Source organism: Macaca mulatta, chromosome 4, assembly GCF_049350105.2.
Source record: "Macaca mulatta isolate MMU2019108-1 chromosome 4, T2T-MMU8v2.0, whole genome shotgun sequence".
NCBI classification, from domain to species: Eukaryota; Metazoa; Chordata; class Mammalia; order Primates; family Cercopithecidae; genus Macaca; species Macaca mulatta.
In genome coordinates, this window is record NC_133409.1 from 102,840,875 (window position 1) to 102,858,415 (window position 17,541).

The 17,541-nt window shown below is 36.8% G+C and overlaps 1 protein-coding gene across 9 annotated transcripts in view; it reads left to right on the top strand.

The window, feature by feature from the left end:
• Window positions 1-17,541, top strand: part of UBE3D (ubiquitin protein ligase E3D) — a 179,844-nt gene that overhangs the window by 68,962 nt on the left and 93,341 nt on the right. The window contains exon 9 of one of the 9 annotated variants that reach the window (XM_028847394.2): window positions 13,927-14,073. The exons of the other annotated variants lie outside the window; for them this stretch is intronic. Within the exon in view, the coding sequence (XP_028703227.1) occupies window positions 13,927-13,990 (64 nt within the window). The 3' untranslated portion in view covers window positions 13,991-14,073. Of the gene's footprint in view, window positions 1-13,926; window positions 14,074-17,541 lie in introns of those variants that run through there. 9 annotated transcript variants of the gene reach the window in all.

The following is a 17,541-nucleotide window of genomic DNA, read 5'->3' on the forward strand; positions in this document are numbered from 1 at the left end:
TGTATCATGTTTAAGGAGATCTTTCTAGCATGTCCACGTATGTTTTTATTGCAATCATTTACTGAAACTGCTGATTCAAAGATCACAAATGAACACACCTGTTAAGCAAAATCATTTGCTTTTTCTCAATCCTTAGCATTTGGCATTATTCATGGTTTCTTCTTGGAAGTATTTTCCCTGGCATTCTACTGGTTTGCCTCTGTCCTCTTCCCTTTCCTCTTTCTTTTTACCTCTTCCCTTTCTCCTTCTCATTTATACTTTTTCCTTTAGCCTGCTAGCAGGGGATTCTCCCTGCCTTCTTCTTCCCCTTTGCTAAGCTTATCTGCTCTCATAAAGGAAACTCTAATTTCTGTTGAGTAGAAACATTCAAGCCTACATTTCAAGTCCTACCTTTCACTTAAGTTTTTTACTTCTCCCTCTTGTCTCTATGTTGTCTCTGCTGCGTATCCCACTAACTTCTCAAATTCAGTATGCCCAAGGTAGAAGAAACTCCTTACCATGCCTGGCAAATATATCTTTCTTCTTATTTGTATGTCTACCAATGGCATCATGATTCTCCTAATCACCTGGACTCAAAACCTAAAGTTTGCCTTTAATTGTTTCCCTCTTCCCCACATCCAACCTGTTATGAAGTCATATACACTCTGCCTTCAAAAACTCTTTCACATCCATTCTTTTCTTTCTCTTCTTCATTGCATCAACCTCGTTCAGGTGTTTGTCCCTCTTCTTGTGATGTTTATATGCATCTCTTCAACCTGTGTCACCCCTAATCCACCCAACCTGGTCATTGCAATCATACCCCTGCCTCTGTTTGCCTGTCGCAAATCCTTATCTCCTAGGATTAGTATTAGAGGTCTTCTAGAGCCTGACTCCAGTTTCATTCCCTAACCCTGCTTTCTCCTGTGCCTGTCATACTCTCTGTTATGTCCAATCAGAGTGGAATACTGCTACTGCTCAAATGTTAATTCATCTATGCAGGTCATGTACAGTTCATTGTGTTTGCTAAGAGTGTATAATTACCCATGGGACTCAATTTTCTATTTCAATTAGGATCTTTTTTTTTTTTTTGGTAATATTTCTGTAAGGAGGGGATTGATATATAAATTAGTGTTTTGGTTATAAGTATTGCATGGGTAAGGTCTTCATTAACAAATATATTAAAATTTTTTCTTCTGTTGTCCATAGCTAATAAAGTTCTTACATCTTTGTGAATTAAATAAAAATAAATACATGAATACACAGAAATTTATTTTAGGCCCTGTGATTGCTGTTTTACTCCTATTTCCCTAGTGTATGTTATTTCCATCATTTTTTTCCTTTCAGCAATTTCAAATAATACCTTTACTGGTGAAGTGACTTAACTTTGCTAATTTTATCACAGAGTTTGTTTCTAGATTAATGAAGTCAAAATAGGGAAATTGGCAAACATATAGTGTGTAGCACTGTGAGTCTTATATGATCATGGAACTCTTTTTCATGGGACCTCTAGGTCCAAAGAATATACTTTTGAGAAATTGTACAAGAATATCCTGTATGTCAGTGGAGTAGAGTGAATATAGAAAGAGATTTCCCTGTTATTAATTGGACCAAAGTTGGAAAATAAGAATTTAAGGAAGAAGATTGGAGAATGTACAGTTAACCCTCTGTCACCATGGGTTCCACACCCATGGTTTTAACCAACCTCAGAAGGAAAATATTTTGGGGGAAAAAATCCCCACAAAATTCAAAAAGCAATACTTGGATTTGTAGCACACTGATTCCTATGTTGAATCCACATGAATGAAGTGATGTGTAGGCATTGTATTAGGTATCATAAGTAATCTAGAGATGATTTAAAGTATACGGGAGGATTTGCATAGGTTATATCAAAATACTGTGTCATTTTACATAAGGGACTTGAGCATAGGTGGATTTTTGCTGAGGGGAGTCCTGGAACCAATCCCCTATGGATACTTATGGATGACTGTATATTCCCAGAGGGAAACCATTTTCTATGTCAGCTGATAGGTGTCAGTGTCTGCCAAATACAGCTTGGGTACAGTCGTGCAAGAGGAAAAGATTGGAAGAGGACAGTCATATGTTGGCAATTTCCAGGAGTGCCTGTACATCAAAGGAAGAGAATTTATATTTATGCATTTAAAATTAATATACTTTAAAGCACTTAAATAATGAATTATACTTTTGCTGACTCTCTCTCTTCCCCCTCCCCGTTTCTTTCTCTCTCACAATAACCTAACACCAGAGATAAGGTGGAAGGTTTATTTATTTGTGTATTCATACATTCAGTTAACAGATACTATGTTAGGTGGTAGGTCTGCATTAGTAAAGAAAAACTACAAAACTCTTGCAGTTGTGGAACACATACTCTAATAATGGGACTTAATGGGACTAATCTGTACCTAGTGTTATGTAAACCATCACCACTTATCTGACAAACACCCAAGTGGCAGAGGTAGTTCTTAGTAAAGGACTCAAATAGAAGTAAGCTCTGGAATGGTTTATAATATGAAATATGTCAAATGACATCACTATGTATACCAGACTCTGATTGTTGAACCTGTCCGGTATGCTGGATTCCCAGAATTATAGATAGCATGAAGAATTACAACTACTGGATCTGATATTCAAGTATACACACATAGCCAGGGACCCATAGTGCCCATTTCCCACAGAGGAAGAAGAAAGAAGGAGTGTAACTATTCATTCCAAAGCTATCATCTACTTTTAGCTCACACTTCCATTGGGAAATTCAGTTTCTCCTACTTTATACTCCCTTCCCTAAAGAATACAGCTGTCGGCTGGGCATGGTGGCTCATGCCTGTAATACCAGCACTTTGGGAGGCCGAGGCGGGCGGATCACCGGAGGTCAGGAGTTTTGAGACCAGCCTGGCCAGCATGGTGAAACCCCATCTCTAGTAAAAATACAAAAATTAGCCGAACGTGGTGGCAGGCACCTGTAATACCAGCTACTCAGGAAGCTGAGGTGGGAGAATTGCTTGAACCCAGGAGGCGGAGGTTTTAGTGAGCCGAGATCGTGCCATTGCACTCCAGCCTGAGCAATAGAGCAAGACTCTGCCTCAAAAAAAAAAAAAAGGAATGCAGATGTCTTTAAATGTACAGAGTAACTACGAATCCCACTTCTTTACCTTGGAGACATGACCTATAAATGTTGGAGTGCTTATTATTCCAAGACATCTTGGAATACTTGCATACATTCTCTGTGCATGTTTGTGCTGGAATCTATTAAAACAAAAGAAAATGTAATAAAAACTTTAAACTTATCGGGTTTTTTTTGTTTTTTGTTTTACATGAAGATCTTAATTTATTTATATATTAGGGACTTTTACAGGTGGCACTAATTAATGCCAATGTGACTTGTTCATTTAATTCTCTATGACCTTATTGATTATGTGTGGCAGCTCTACCACCTGAGGCTATGTGCTTGGCAGGTTTATGCATACACAGAACTTGGGTGAAAAACCTTAAGGGAAAAATCCAGAAGTTGGGAATTCAGGAAATGCTTAGAAGATGGTTCTTTTTTCAGTTAAAAAACTAAATTTTAACTGCTTAGGGATTGCTATGCTTATTTTGTTCTTTTTTTAATTGTCAAAATGATAAATTTCTTAACAAAATTTATCCTTCTTTACCTTCTTATGTAAGAACTTCCTGCCAGAATTTGGGGGAGGAGGATTTACTCTTAAGCTGTGGGAACATAGTTTAGGAATTGTCATCTGTTCTTCATTTTGTAGTTTAATTCATTTATAAGAGTTAAAGGTTCTATTTAGATACTTCTAAAGATTGCTACCAAATTCACAAAATTGTTATGAAAAACTACTTGACCCGTACCTAACTCAATATAGTAATGAGTCATCCCGGGTATTTATGTAGTAATTATGGTGCTAGGAACAGTGAGGGGTTCCAGGCAGATTAAACATAATACCGCCTTCTTGATATCATTGGGTTCCTTGGAGATATTGATGGTTGTAAAATGTGGTTTTAAAAATTCTTTCATGTTCCTTTCTTTAAGAGGTGGAGCTTAATTTCCCTCTCTTTTGAGTGTGGGCTGGACTTACTGACTCACTCCTCAGGGATACAACAATGATGATATGACAGTTTTAATTCTGGGAGTAGGTCATAAAAGGCACAGTGGATTCTTCCTTGCTCTATGTCTTCAGCACTCCTTCTGTGGGAATCCAGCTGCCGACATGAGGACACCAGGGCCTATGGAGAGCCCATATGATAAGGAACTGAGGCCTCCTGCCAGTGGCCCTGTGAATGTACCATCTTAGAAGCAGTAACCCTATCCCCCATCCGGCCTGTGGACAACCGTAGCCCTTGTTGGCATCTTGAATGTGTAAACCAAAAAGTATCTGAAATGGTTCTCAATCAATTTAGAAGTTTATTTTGCCAATGCTAAAGATACGCCTGGAAAAAAGGACCCCAAGTTCATAGGAACAATCTGTGGTTCGTGCCTTTTTCCAAAGATATTTTTGAGGGCTTCAGTATTTATATAAAGGTGAAAAGGGCTGGAGGGGAAAGAAGGAGAATACGGTCACATTACTGAATCCACATGTTGCAAGAGAAAAGGAGCAGGTAGAAGAATAGTTAATTATGTATTCATCTAGCGCTCAGTAAACTGGCACTTTACTTAAGATAGGGTGAACATAGAGTAGCTACCTGTGGAGATTTTTAACATTTTATCTGTAGCTATCTGCTTAGGAACAAAAGGAAAGGCAGGCCAGGCGTGGTGGCTCATGCCTGTAATCCCAGCACTTTGGGAGGCCAAGGTGGGTGGATCATCTGAGGTCAGGAGTTCAAGACGAGCCTGACCAACATGGTGAAACCCCGTCTCTACTAAAAATACAAAAATTAGCTGAGTGTGCTGGTGTGTACCTGCAGTCCCTGCTACTCGGGAGGCTGAGACAGGAGAATCCCTTGAACCCGGGAGGCGGAGGTTGCAGTGAGCTGAGATAGCACCACTGCACCCCAGCCTGGGTGACAGGGTGAGACTCTGTCTCAAAAAAATTTAAAAAAGAAAGGCAATTTCTCTCATGACCCAGGTTTCAGTTTAATTTTTTCCTGTTGGCATAGTGAATTAGGGTCCTGAGATTTTATTTCCTTTCACAAACAACTTCAGCCACATGAGAGATTCTAAACCAGAGCCACCCAGCTAGGTTGTTTGCAAATTCCTGTCCCACAGTAACTGTGAGATGTTTGTTAGTAACTAATTCAAGAGGTATGGCAGCAACCTGGAATCCTTGGACGTACTGGCTTCACTTCCAGCAAATTCCAGGGTATCAGTGACCTCTATAAAAAGAGATACAAAATTATGTATATGTATGTGTGCATTTGCTTGGCAAGTATTCATAACTTTCACCAGTTTCTAAAAGGACTCCTTAATCTCTGAAAGGCTAAAAATCCTGCATTATGTGTTTTGTTCAGAGGAAGCAGAGCAGTGAGGCCTGGAAAATGAGATATAAAGGTTTCATTGAGGGAAGCAAGGCTTACATATGTAATTGATGTGTATTTTTTGAAGATGGGATTGGATTAGGCTTTAAAAAGTAAAAAGAATTTAGCATGGGCGTATGGGACAGTTCCCTTTCAAAGTGTCCTTGATTGCTTTACATCAGGGGTAGGCAAATTATAGCCACTAAGACAAATTCAGGACCTTGCCCTGCTTTTATAATTTTAATGAAATACAACCATGCCTATTTGTATACACATTATTTGTGTCTGCATTTGCCACACTACCGTAGAGTTGAGTAGTTGAGATAGATGCCCTATAAACAGATAGTAAAATACGTACTATCTGGCCCTTTACAAAAAAGTTTGCTGACCTTTACTTCTAAATATTGAGATGAGTTTGGTATTCTTGTTGCATAAAAGTAGTAGCTAAAATTTATCTTTCTAACTGATGGGTGAATATACTACATATCATGTAGCCAACTTTCCCCAGGTAAGTAATACATTAACATTTGCTCCCCAAACCCCATCGGAGTAATTGCTTTCCTGGTCTAAGGAAGTGGCTATCTGGACAGCCTCCTGGAGAAATGAGATTTGTAGAGCAGAGGGCAGGGGTTAATGATGCTGCATCAGAGGTGAACACCCAGGGGCCTTGCACTGCTAACAGTTAAGCAGGAGAGGCCTGTGGTATTTGTTACTGTAAAGGATCTCTTGCTTCTTCTGTATTTGTCTCTACTTGACATTTTTCTTTTCTGCCCAAAGAGTCTCATAAACCTGATCTATAAAAGACACATACATTATTTTGAAATAAGATGTTTGAGGGCTGGATTCTAGTCTATTTCCTTTCTAATTCTATTTTGGTGTAGTGTTGTGAACTCACTTGTCACTAACAGTTACTGATCGATTCTTCCAGATAAAGGTGATACTCACTTTAGAATTGGGCTTAATTCTGAGACTTTAAGTCTGATTTCTTTTTTTTCTTTTTTTGGTAGTTAATCTCCTGGTAACAGCTGGTTTTACTTTGTACCTTATCATTATTATTATTATTATTATTATTATTATTATTATTAGGTAGTTAATCCCCTGGTAACAGCTGGTTTTACTTTGTACCTTAGGTTCAAATGTGCTAAATGTTTATTCTTTAATATCTAAGATGTTTCTCAACTTTAGAAAAAGTTTGAGAAAGTTTAGAAAAACTAAAGAAAGGAAATGGCATATGGCAGACCATATCTATGTTTTATACAGTCTTTCATGAATACAGTATACAATATTTCTGCTGTGACAGCCCACATGCTCTATTTGAAGCTTGATGTCCCATATAGACCTCATGTGATTACTGGCTGATGTCCTCAGCAGGAAAAGCAATGACAAAATTCATTCAGCTGTATTCGGAGTTAATTGCTTAAGAGTTTTGTCTTCGTTGCTCGTTATGTCAGTTAAAGAATATTTTTTTTTCTCACGTCTTGTACTTCACTGAGGGGGTCAGTCTATCAGTATTTTGGCTAATTTTCTAGAAGTTCTAACCGAGTTCATAATTTAAGTAATTAATTTGTTATGAACTGTTTCAAATTTATAGTAAAGTTCCAGAACAGTGTAATAAAAATCCATTTTCTTACTCCCATTTTTAATAAAACTTGATAGGTAGGTAGATAGGTAGGTAGGTAGGTAGATAGATAGATAGATAGATAGATAGATAGATAGATAGAGTTTTTAAAATAAAGCATTAACACAGTTGAAGCTTCCTCTAAGTTCATTCTCTTTTATCCTTCCCCAGAGGAAACATGTGTCTGAAGTATGGAATGTATCATTGCCAAACAAAAAGAATTTGTAAAAACTTCTTAGTTGCATAACTAAGAAGACTAGAAACTATGGACTGTCGTACATACTTTTACTAAATACGAGTACTGTTGTATTTTTACTATTTATAAATATTAAAATTACATACTATTAACTTACGTGTTTTGAAACGACATATAAATGGTATCACATTGTATTTTTTGCAGCTTGCTTTTTTCACTTCTGATTGTGTTTTTAAGACTTCTCCATGTTGACACATGTACTGTATTCATTCATTTTAATTGCTGTAAGATATTCTTTTGTCAGGATGTACTACAACTTATATATCTGTTATTCTTTCTGTGGACATTTAAACTGTTTTCAGTTTTTACATTAAAAATAATACAGCAGTGAACATTCTTGTTCATATCTCTTTTGAATATGTGTGAGCTTTTCTCTTCTTTACATAAGAGATGGAATGATTGGGCCTTAGAGTACATCTTCAGTATTATTAGGTAATTCCAAACAGCTGTCCAAAGTCGCTATATGAATTTACACCCACACTGGCATCATAAACATTCCCATTGCTTCACATCATGGTCAACACTTCCTCATTTTGTCAATTTGATATTTTATTGCTAAGAAATATTTTCCTAATTACTAGTATAGTTGAGCATTGGCTTTAATTTTTTATCTTTAACATTGTGTTGGAGATAGTAGCTAATGGAAATAGAAAGCAATTAGAGGCATAGGAATTGGAAAAGAAGAAGTAAAACTGTCTTTCTTGGGGGGATAATATAGTTATATGTCAAGAAAACCCAAAAGCATCCATGAGAAAACTACTACAAACAAAATAACTTACTAAATTAGCAAGTTATAGGTGAGGCGTGGTGGCTCATTCCTTTAATCCCAGCACTTCAGGTAGCTGAGGTGGAAAGATTACTTGAGGCCAAGAGTTCAAGACCAGCCTGAGCAATGTAGTGAGACTCTGTCTCAAAATAACAATAAAAAAAGAAAGAAAACATAGCAACACCCACTCTATGCAAAATTTTTTTTTGATTAGCCAGGTGTGGTGGCATAGTTCCAGCTGTAACACCTGTAGTCCCAGCTACTTAGGAGGCTGAGGTAGGTGGATAGCTTGAGGCCAGGTGGTCAAGGCTGCAGCAAGCCTTGATCATGCCGCTGGACTTCAGCCTGGGCGACAGATCAAGACTCTGTCTCATGAAGGAAGGAAGAGAGGAAGGGAGGAAGAGAAAGAAAGGCAGGCAGACTTTTTGAAAGCTATTTTATATATATATATAAAATATAATTAATTTATTATTATTATATATAAAATAAAAATAACACCTATGGAAAACTCTTTGTAATTCAAACCAGAGACCAAGACTAATAACTCCAATGTATAAAAGTCTACAAATAAAGAATATGTGTGTTTAATACATGCATACATATATATATTATGGATATATATAAAATATAAATATATGTATAATCTATGCATATGTATAAAAGATATATGTATAATCCATACATATGTGTAAAATATATATGTATATATTTTTTCAAAAGTCACCTAGAACATATGGAAGAGAAGACCTCATGTACAATGACAGCACAAAAAAGAAATTAAAATGCTGAAACTTAACCGGAAGTGTCAAAAACATATATGAGGAAAATTACAAAATACTTTTGGAAAAGAGTACAAAAGCATTCTTTTTTTTTTTTTTTTTTTTTTTGCGGTGGAGTCTTTTTCTGTCACCCAGGCTAGAGTGCAATGGCATGACCTCGGCTCACTGCAACCTCTGCTTCTCGACTTCAAGTGATTCTTCTGCCTCAGCCTCCCGAGTAGGTGAGATTACAGGCATCTGCCACCACACCCAGCTAATTTTTGTATTTTTAGTAGAGATGAGGTTTCACCATGTTGGCCAGGCTGGTCTTGAACTCCTGACCTCGTGATCTGCCCGCCACAGCCTCCCAAAGTGCTGGGATTACAGGCGTGAGCCACCGCGCCCAGCCAGTACAAAAGTATTCTTAAGCAAATGGAAATATATACCGTATTATTGGATAAGATGGTAACTATTATTAAAATGTCAGTTATCCCTAAGTTAATATACAAATTCAATAAACTAAAACCCAATAAAAATGCCATCAAATTTTGTTTTATTTTTTCAGCTAGACAAGTTGATTATAAAGTTTGTTTGGAAACAATTGTTAGGAAAACCTTTGAAAATAAAAGAAATCAGGGCAAGGACTAGCCCTATCAGATATTAATATTAAAATGTTTTATTAAGATACTGTAAGTCAAATAGTGTGATTCTGACCCATGAATAGACAGACCATTGGAACACAACAGAAATAGACCTGATTTCATATATAAGTATAATACATAGGAAAGGTGGCCTCTCAAACAGTGAGGAAATGTAGAATTCATAATAATTAGCTTTGGGATGCTGAGACAAATGCAAATAAAAAAATAAAATTTAATCTTTACATGTTACATGGGGATCCATTTCAAATAGATCAGAGGTTTAAAAAGAAAACCACATGGCCGGATGCGGGGACTGACGCCTGTAATGCCAGCACTTTGGGAGGCCAAGGCGGATGGATCACAAGGTCAGGAGATTGAGACCATCCTGGCTAACATGGTGAAACCTTGTCTCTACAAATATTACATAAAATTAGCCAGGTATGGTGGCATGCGCCTGTAGTCCCAGCTACTTGGGAGGCTGAAGCAGGAGAATTGCTTGAACCCAGGAGACGAAGGTTGTAGTGAGCTGAGATTGCGCCACTGCACTCCAGCCTGGGCAACAGAGCAAGACTCCATCTCAAAAAAAACAAAAAAAACACGTTAGTAGTAAAAGAAAAGATGGATGAATTCTTCCATTACCTGGTAAAACCAGCTGTTACCAGGAGATTAACTACCAAAAAGGTGTTAAAAGGTGAGGAAAACCTTTTAACAGTGACTCAAAATCTAGAAGTAGTAAGGAGAGAGAGTGATGAATTTGATTACATAGAAATAAAAAGAAAAAATACTTGTAACAAAAAAGCATCATAAACAAAGTAAAAAGATAAAGAATAACTATGAGGCCAGGCATGTGTGGCCCACACTTGTAATCCCATCATTTTGGGAGGTTAGGTGGGAGGATCACTTGAGGCCAAGAGTTTGAGACCAGCCTGGGCAACATAGCAAAACTCCTCTCTACAAAAAAAAAAAAAAAAGAAGAAAGAAAAAAATTTAAAAACAGCCAGATGTGGTTGCGCACAGCTATAGTCCTACCTACTTGGGAGGCTGAGGCAGGAGGATTGCCTGAGCCCGGAAGATAAAGGCTGCAGGGAGCCATAACCACCACTGAACTCCAGCCAGGGCGACAGAGTGAAACCCTGTATCTAAATAAATAAATATAACAACTATGAAGAACTCTTTATAATATCAACCAGAGACCAAGGCTAATATCCCCAGTTTATAAAAATCTACAAATAAAGAAGAAGAAGGCTAACAACCCCATAGAAAAATGGAGTAGAAATATTCACAGATACTTCATCGGAAAAGAAATGAAAAGAACTCTTAAACATATAAAAATATATCCACCCTCACTCCTAATAAGAAATGTAAATAAAACTCTCCTGGGCTTTATTAGATTGGCAGAAATCCAAAAGTTTGACAACATATTTTTTTGGTGAAACTGTGAGAAATGGGAAATCTCATACTTTGGTAGATATACAAAATGGTACAATCTTTATGGAGGAAAATTTGGCAAAAATTACAAGTGCATTTACTTTTTGATGGAGCAATTCCATTTCTATTAATTATTTTAGGGACAAATCATTGGATAGAAATTAAAGGACACATGCATACAACTATTAATTTGAGCACGATTTATAAAATGAATGAATGAGTGAATGAATGAATCAAATAACCCAAATGTTCATCAGTAGGGAGCTGGCTGAATAAATTATATTCTTGCAATTAACCATACAACTATAAAAAGTAATGATGAATATCAGTATATACTACTCTGGTGAAGAAGAAAGTGTATAGTGTGCTATTGTTTATTGAAGAATGATAAAAATATGAACATATTTGCTTATATTTTAAAAATCAAAGGCTAAACTATAAAATTTAAATAAAGTTGTTTATAAAGGAAAGAAGAAAAGAGAGTGAACAGAACAAGGATACAAGTTAGGCTTTTAAAAATATATCTGATTTCATAGATTTGACTTGGGAACAAGTATGTATTTTACATAGTTATAAGGCTAAATATGATTTAAACCATCTCTAAAAATCCAAAGGAAATGGGAAAAAAAATGAACTTAAGTGCATGTAGCATTGGTGTCATAAACACATGAAGAAGTGCTCCAAGAGACTTTAAAACACAGTCATTGGACTGTATATCTCTCTTAGTATATATCCTAATGACAAAAGAAACTACAAAAACATCTTAAGACTTTTTCCATAATCATATTACTGGTGACAGTGTGGTAGTGATAAACTGAGACTGTTGTATGTGGATTTTAGGATAAGTCAAATGAGCAATTATGTTGGTGTCATGAGAACTGGGTTTTTAGCATGAGAGAGAGAAAATATTACAGATGCAAGATTGGTGAGATTAAATAAAACTGTCTAGTCCTGGATTTGGAATGGAAGTATTAAAATGAGCACATTATTTATTTTAACCTTTTAAAAAACCTACTACTTTTTAGCTCTATTCCCTGAAAAAGCCTAAAAGTATTGACTAACCCAGTGGCAGTGCATCCGTAGGGCTTAGATTATTTTGTCTCTAAATACCATTCCCTGCTGAAAACAACCAGGGATCCAACCAGAAGTGGGTAGATCTCAGGATGTAGCATGTAGTGTACAAGAGCTTGTAATATCTTGTTAAATAGAAAAGAAGTTATCAAACATTATTAGGGTCATGTCAAAAAGGACTCAGGAGACAACTTGAATAGGCTTCACTGGCCAAAAAATGGGTGAATTTGAGCATCAGTAAGGATAATAAGGATAAATCAACATATATATTTATATCCATGAGTTCATAATGATACCAAAAAAGATCAAAAAATGCATTTCAGCCAGGTATGATGGCTCATGCCTGTAATCCCAGCACTTTGGGAGGCTGAGGCAGGAGGATCACTTGAGCCCAGGAGTTTGAGGCTGCAGTGAGCTATGATCATGCCACTGCATGATCCTGGGTAACAGAGTGAGACCCTGTTTACAAAGAAAAAAAGAGAGAAATTTCATTGGTCATTACATTTGGAAAATGCTATGAACCATCATAGCTTTGAAACCTGGAAGATAAATAGGAAGAAAATCAAACATTTATCTAGCTTTTCCTCTGTGAGCTGTGCCTCAGAGTAACCAAATATGTGATTAGGGGAAGTTTTTTCATAGGCAGCTTCCAGTGGACAAATGAAAACAGCGTAGAATTGGGCTAAAACCATTTTCTGAACCATCATGAAGTAATGGAACTTGGTGATGATCATCTTTGGATACTAACATCACAAAAGGAAAGATGGGGTGGGGTGGTGATTCTATACCTCCTGACAGAAGTGTATAACCCCACCTATAAAGTAGTCTTCAAAATAGCAAACCCGATCAAGCTTCTAGATCCAACTACCAGTTTTTAGGAAATTCAGGGGACAGGGATATGTTAAATTATGCTATAAGGCTGCAACTGGCAAAATCCAAATTGGAAAATTATAGGACAATCAACTTGGTTTCTTCTGCAAAATATTAGCAGGAGGAAAAAAAGATAGAAGGAAGGAGAACCTACAGATTAAAAGAAACATAGGCTTTACCAACCAATTAATATGTGGACCTTATTTGGATCTCAAATAAAATTCAGAAAGTTAAAATGTTGAGGACATGTGAACATTTGATGAGGCCAAAGGTATTGTTATTTTTTTTGATATAATATGGATATGATATTTTAAGATAAGTCTCTCTTAGAGTACATGTTGAAGTATTATGCATAATAGATGATATGATAGTATTTGTGGAATTTGCTTCAAAAAGATTCAGGGGTTGAGAGTATTGGGTGGGAATATATCTGTAATGGGTGGGAATATACCTGAAACAAGTTAGCTGTGAATTGATCGTTGATGAAGCTGGGTGATGAGGACAGTTGTTTATTACACTGTGGTTTATACTTTTGTATATGTTTGAAATTTTTGATAAAACCTTTTTTAAAATTGGGTTAAATGATTTTCATTGAGAAACAGGGGCAGTTTATTATAGGTCTCTGCCTATTTCCTTATTACCTCATCTTTCTTGAAAACAATCACCAATGAAACAAGTCTTAGTTTTAATGTGGCTTTCCTGCAGCTGCAAATGGTAAGATGTACTTGAATTGGAAATCAGCTCTCCATTCTTCAACTAGATGTATATGCATTACTACTTTATTCCCTTTGAAAAGTGAGAATAATTTTTAAATATCCTACCATGCTTTAGCAACAGATTTTTTTTAAAGGTTCTTCTCAACTTATAAATGGGTGTATTCCAAAAGTTTTTTCTAAGGCAATTTGTTAGAACTAGAAGAATGTTCTCTCAGAGAAATTATATTGTAAACATCAAGTAGGTTCTCAGGCCAGTCTAAGAAATCTATTAATGTATAACATAATGGAATTAAAAGATGACCGAATACTAGGAGTCCAGTACAGGCATAAATTTAAAATTTTTTTTTTTTTTAGGAAAATGCTTTCTTCATTGAATTCAGGACTTCAAAGGATGAGTGACTTTCCTACTACTTTATAGGTGGCATTTGTCTTGTTATACCACTGGATCATTTAGTTACCATATGCTTTGCATTCTGAAGGTGAAAAACAGTAACATTATAACACCTGTGACTTGGACGGCTCCCATTCATAAATTATATTCTTTTTTTAAATTTTATTTATTTTTTATTATACTCTAAGTTCTAGGGTACATGTGCACAACGTGCAGGTTTGTTACATATGTATACATGTGCCATGTTGGTGTGCTGCACCCATTAACTCGTCATTTACATTAGGTATATCTCCTAATGCCATCCTTCCCCCTTCCCCCACCCCAAAACAGGCCCCAGTGTGTGATGTTCCCCTTCCTGTGTCCAAGTGTTCTCACTGTTCAATTCCCACCTATAAGTGAGAACATGTGGCGTTTGGTTTTCTGTTCTTGCAATGGTTTGCTGAGAATGATGGTTTCCAGCTGCATCCATGTTCCTACAAAGGACATGAACTCATCCTTTTTTATGGCTGCATATGTGCCACATTTTCTTAATCCAGTCTGTCATTGATGGTCATTTGGGTTAGTTCCAAGTCTTTGCTATTGTGAATAGTGCCACAATAAACATACGTGTGCATGTGTCTTTATAGCAGCATGATTTATAATCCTTTGGGTATATACCCAGTAATGGGATGGCTGGGTCAAATGGTATTTCTAGTTCTAGATCCTTTAGGAATCGCCACTCTGTCTTCCCCAATGGTTGAACTAGTTTACAGTTCCACCAACAGTGTAAAAGTATTCCTATTTCTCCACATCCTCTCCAGCACCTGTTGTTTCCTTTTTAATGATCGCCATTCTAACTGGTGTGAGATGGTATCTCATTGTGCTTTTGATTTGCATTTCTCTGATAGCTAGTGATGATGAGCATTTTTTCATCTGTCTGTTGGCTGCATAAGTCTTCTTTTGAGAAGTGTCTGTTCATATCCTTTGCACACGTTTTGATGGGGTTGTTTTGTTTTTTTCTTGTAAATTTGTTTGAGTTCTTTGTAGGTTCTGGAATATTAGCCCTTTGTCAGATGAGGAGATTGCAAAAAATTTTCTCCCATTCTGTAGGTTGCCTGTTCACTCTGATGGTAGTTTCTTTTACTGTGCAGAAGCTCTTTAGTTTAATTAGATCCCATTTGTCAATTTTGGCTTTTGTTGCCATTACTTTTGGTGTTTTAGACATGAAATCCTTGCCCATGCCTATGGTATTGCCTAGGTTTACTTCTAGGGTTTTTATGGCTTTAGGTCTAAAATTTAAGTCTCTAATCCATCTTGAATTAATTTTTGTATGAGGTGTAAAGAAGGGATCCAGCTTCAGCTTTCTACATATGGCTAGCCAGTTTTCCCAGCACCATTTATTAAATAGGGAATCCTTTCCCCATTTCTTGTGTTTGTCAGGTTTGTCAAAGATCAGATGGTTGTAGATGTGAGATAATATTTCTGAGAGCTCTGTTCTGTTCCATTGGTCTATATCTCTGTTTTGGTACCAGTACCATGCTGTTTTGGTTACTGTAGCCTTGTAGTATAGTTTGAAGTCAGGTAGCATGATGCCTCCAGCTTTGTTCTTTTGGCTTTGGATTGACTTGGCAATGCGGGCTCTTTTTTGGTTCCATGTGAACTTTAAAGTAGTTTTTTCCAATTCTGTGAAGGAAGACATTGGTAGCTTAATGGGGATGGCATTGAATCTTGTAAATTACCTTGGGCAGTATGGCCATTTTCATGCTATTGATTCTTCCTATCCATGTGCATGGAATGTTCTTCCATTTGTTTGTGTCCTCTTTTATTTCACTGAGCAGTGGTTGGTAGTTCTCCTTGAAGAGATCCTTCACATCCCTAGTAAGTTGGATTCCTAGGTATTTTATTCTCTTTCAAGCAGTTGTGAATGGGAGTTCATTCATGATTTGGCTCTCTGTTTGTCTGTTACTGGTGTATAGGAATGCTTCTGATTTTTGCACATTGATTTTGTATCCTGAGATTTTGCTGAAAGTGCTTATCAGCTTAAGGAGATTTTGGGCTGAGACGATAGGGTTTTCTAAATATAGAGTCATGTCATCAGCAAACAGGAACGATTTGACTCCCTCTTTTCCTGATTAAATACGCTTTATTTCTTTCTCTTGCCTGATTGCCCTAGCCAGAACTTCCAACACTATGTTGAATAGGAGTGGTGAGAGAGGGTATCCCTGTCTTGTGCCAGTTTTCAAAGGAAATGCTTCCAGTTTTTGCCCATTAAGTGTGATATTGGCTGTGGGTTTGTCATAAATAGCTCTTATTGTTTTGAGATACGTTCCATCAATACCGAATTTATTGAGAGTTTTTAACATGAAGGACTGTTGAATTTTGTCAAAGGCCTTTTCTGCATCTATTGAGATAATCATGTGGTTTTTGTCTTTGGTTCTGTTATATGCTGGATTATGTTTATTGATTTGCATGTGTTGAACCAGCCTTGCATCCCAGGGATGAAGCCCACTTGATCATGGTGGATAAGTTTTTTGATGTGCTGCTGGATTTGGTTTGCCAGTATTTTATTGAGGATTTTTGCATCGATGTTCATCAGGGATATTGGTCTAAAATTCTCTTTTTGTTGTGTCTCTGCCGGGCTTTGGTATCAGGATGATGTTGGCCTCATAAAATGAGTTAGGGAGGATTCCCTCTTTTTCTATTGATTGGAATAGTTTCAGAAGGAATGATACCAGCTCCCCCTTGTACCTCTGGTAGAATTCGGCTGTGAATCTGTCTGGTCTTGGATTTTTTTTTGGTTGGTAGGCTATTAATTATTGCCTCAACTTCAGAGCCTGTTATTGGTCTATTCAGGGATTCAACTTCTTCCTGGTTTAGTCTTGGGAGAGTGTATGTGTCCAGGAATTTATCCATTTCTTCTAGGTTTTCTAGTTTATTTGCATAGAGGTGTTTATAGTATTCTCTGATGGTAGTTTGTATTTCTGTGGGTTTGATGGTGATACCCCCTTTATCATTTTTTATTGCATCTGTTTGATTCTTCTCTCTTTTCTTCTTTGTTAGTCTTGCTAGTGGTCTATCAATTTTGTTGATCTTTTCAAAAAACCAGCTCCTGGATTCAGTGATTTTTGAAGGGTTTTTTGTGTGTCTATCTCCTTCAGTCCTCCTCTGATCTTAGTTATTTTTTGCCTTCTGCTAGCTTTTGAATGTGTTTGCTCTTGCTTTTCTAATTGTTTTAATTGTGATGTTAGGGTGTCAATGTTAGATCTTTCCTGCTTTCTCTTGTGGGCATTTAGTGCTATAAACTTCCCTCTCCACACTACTTTAAATGTGTCCCAGAGATTCTGGTATGTTGTGTCTTTGTTCTCATTGGTTTCAAAGAACATCTTTATTTCTGCCTTCATTTCGTTATGTATCCAGTACAGGAGCAGGTTGTTCAGTTTCCATGTAGCTGAGCAGTTTTGATTGAGTTTCTTAGTCCTGAGTTCTAGTTTGATTGCACTGTGGTCTGAGAGACAGTTTGTTATAATTTTGTTATAATTTTGTTCTTTTACGTTTGGTGAGGTGTGCTTTACTTCCAATTATGTGGTCAATTTTGGAAT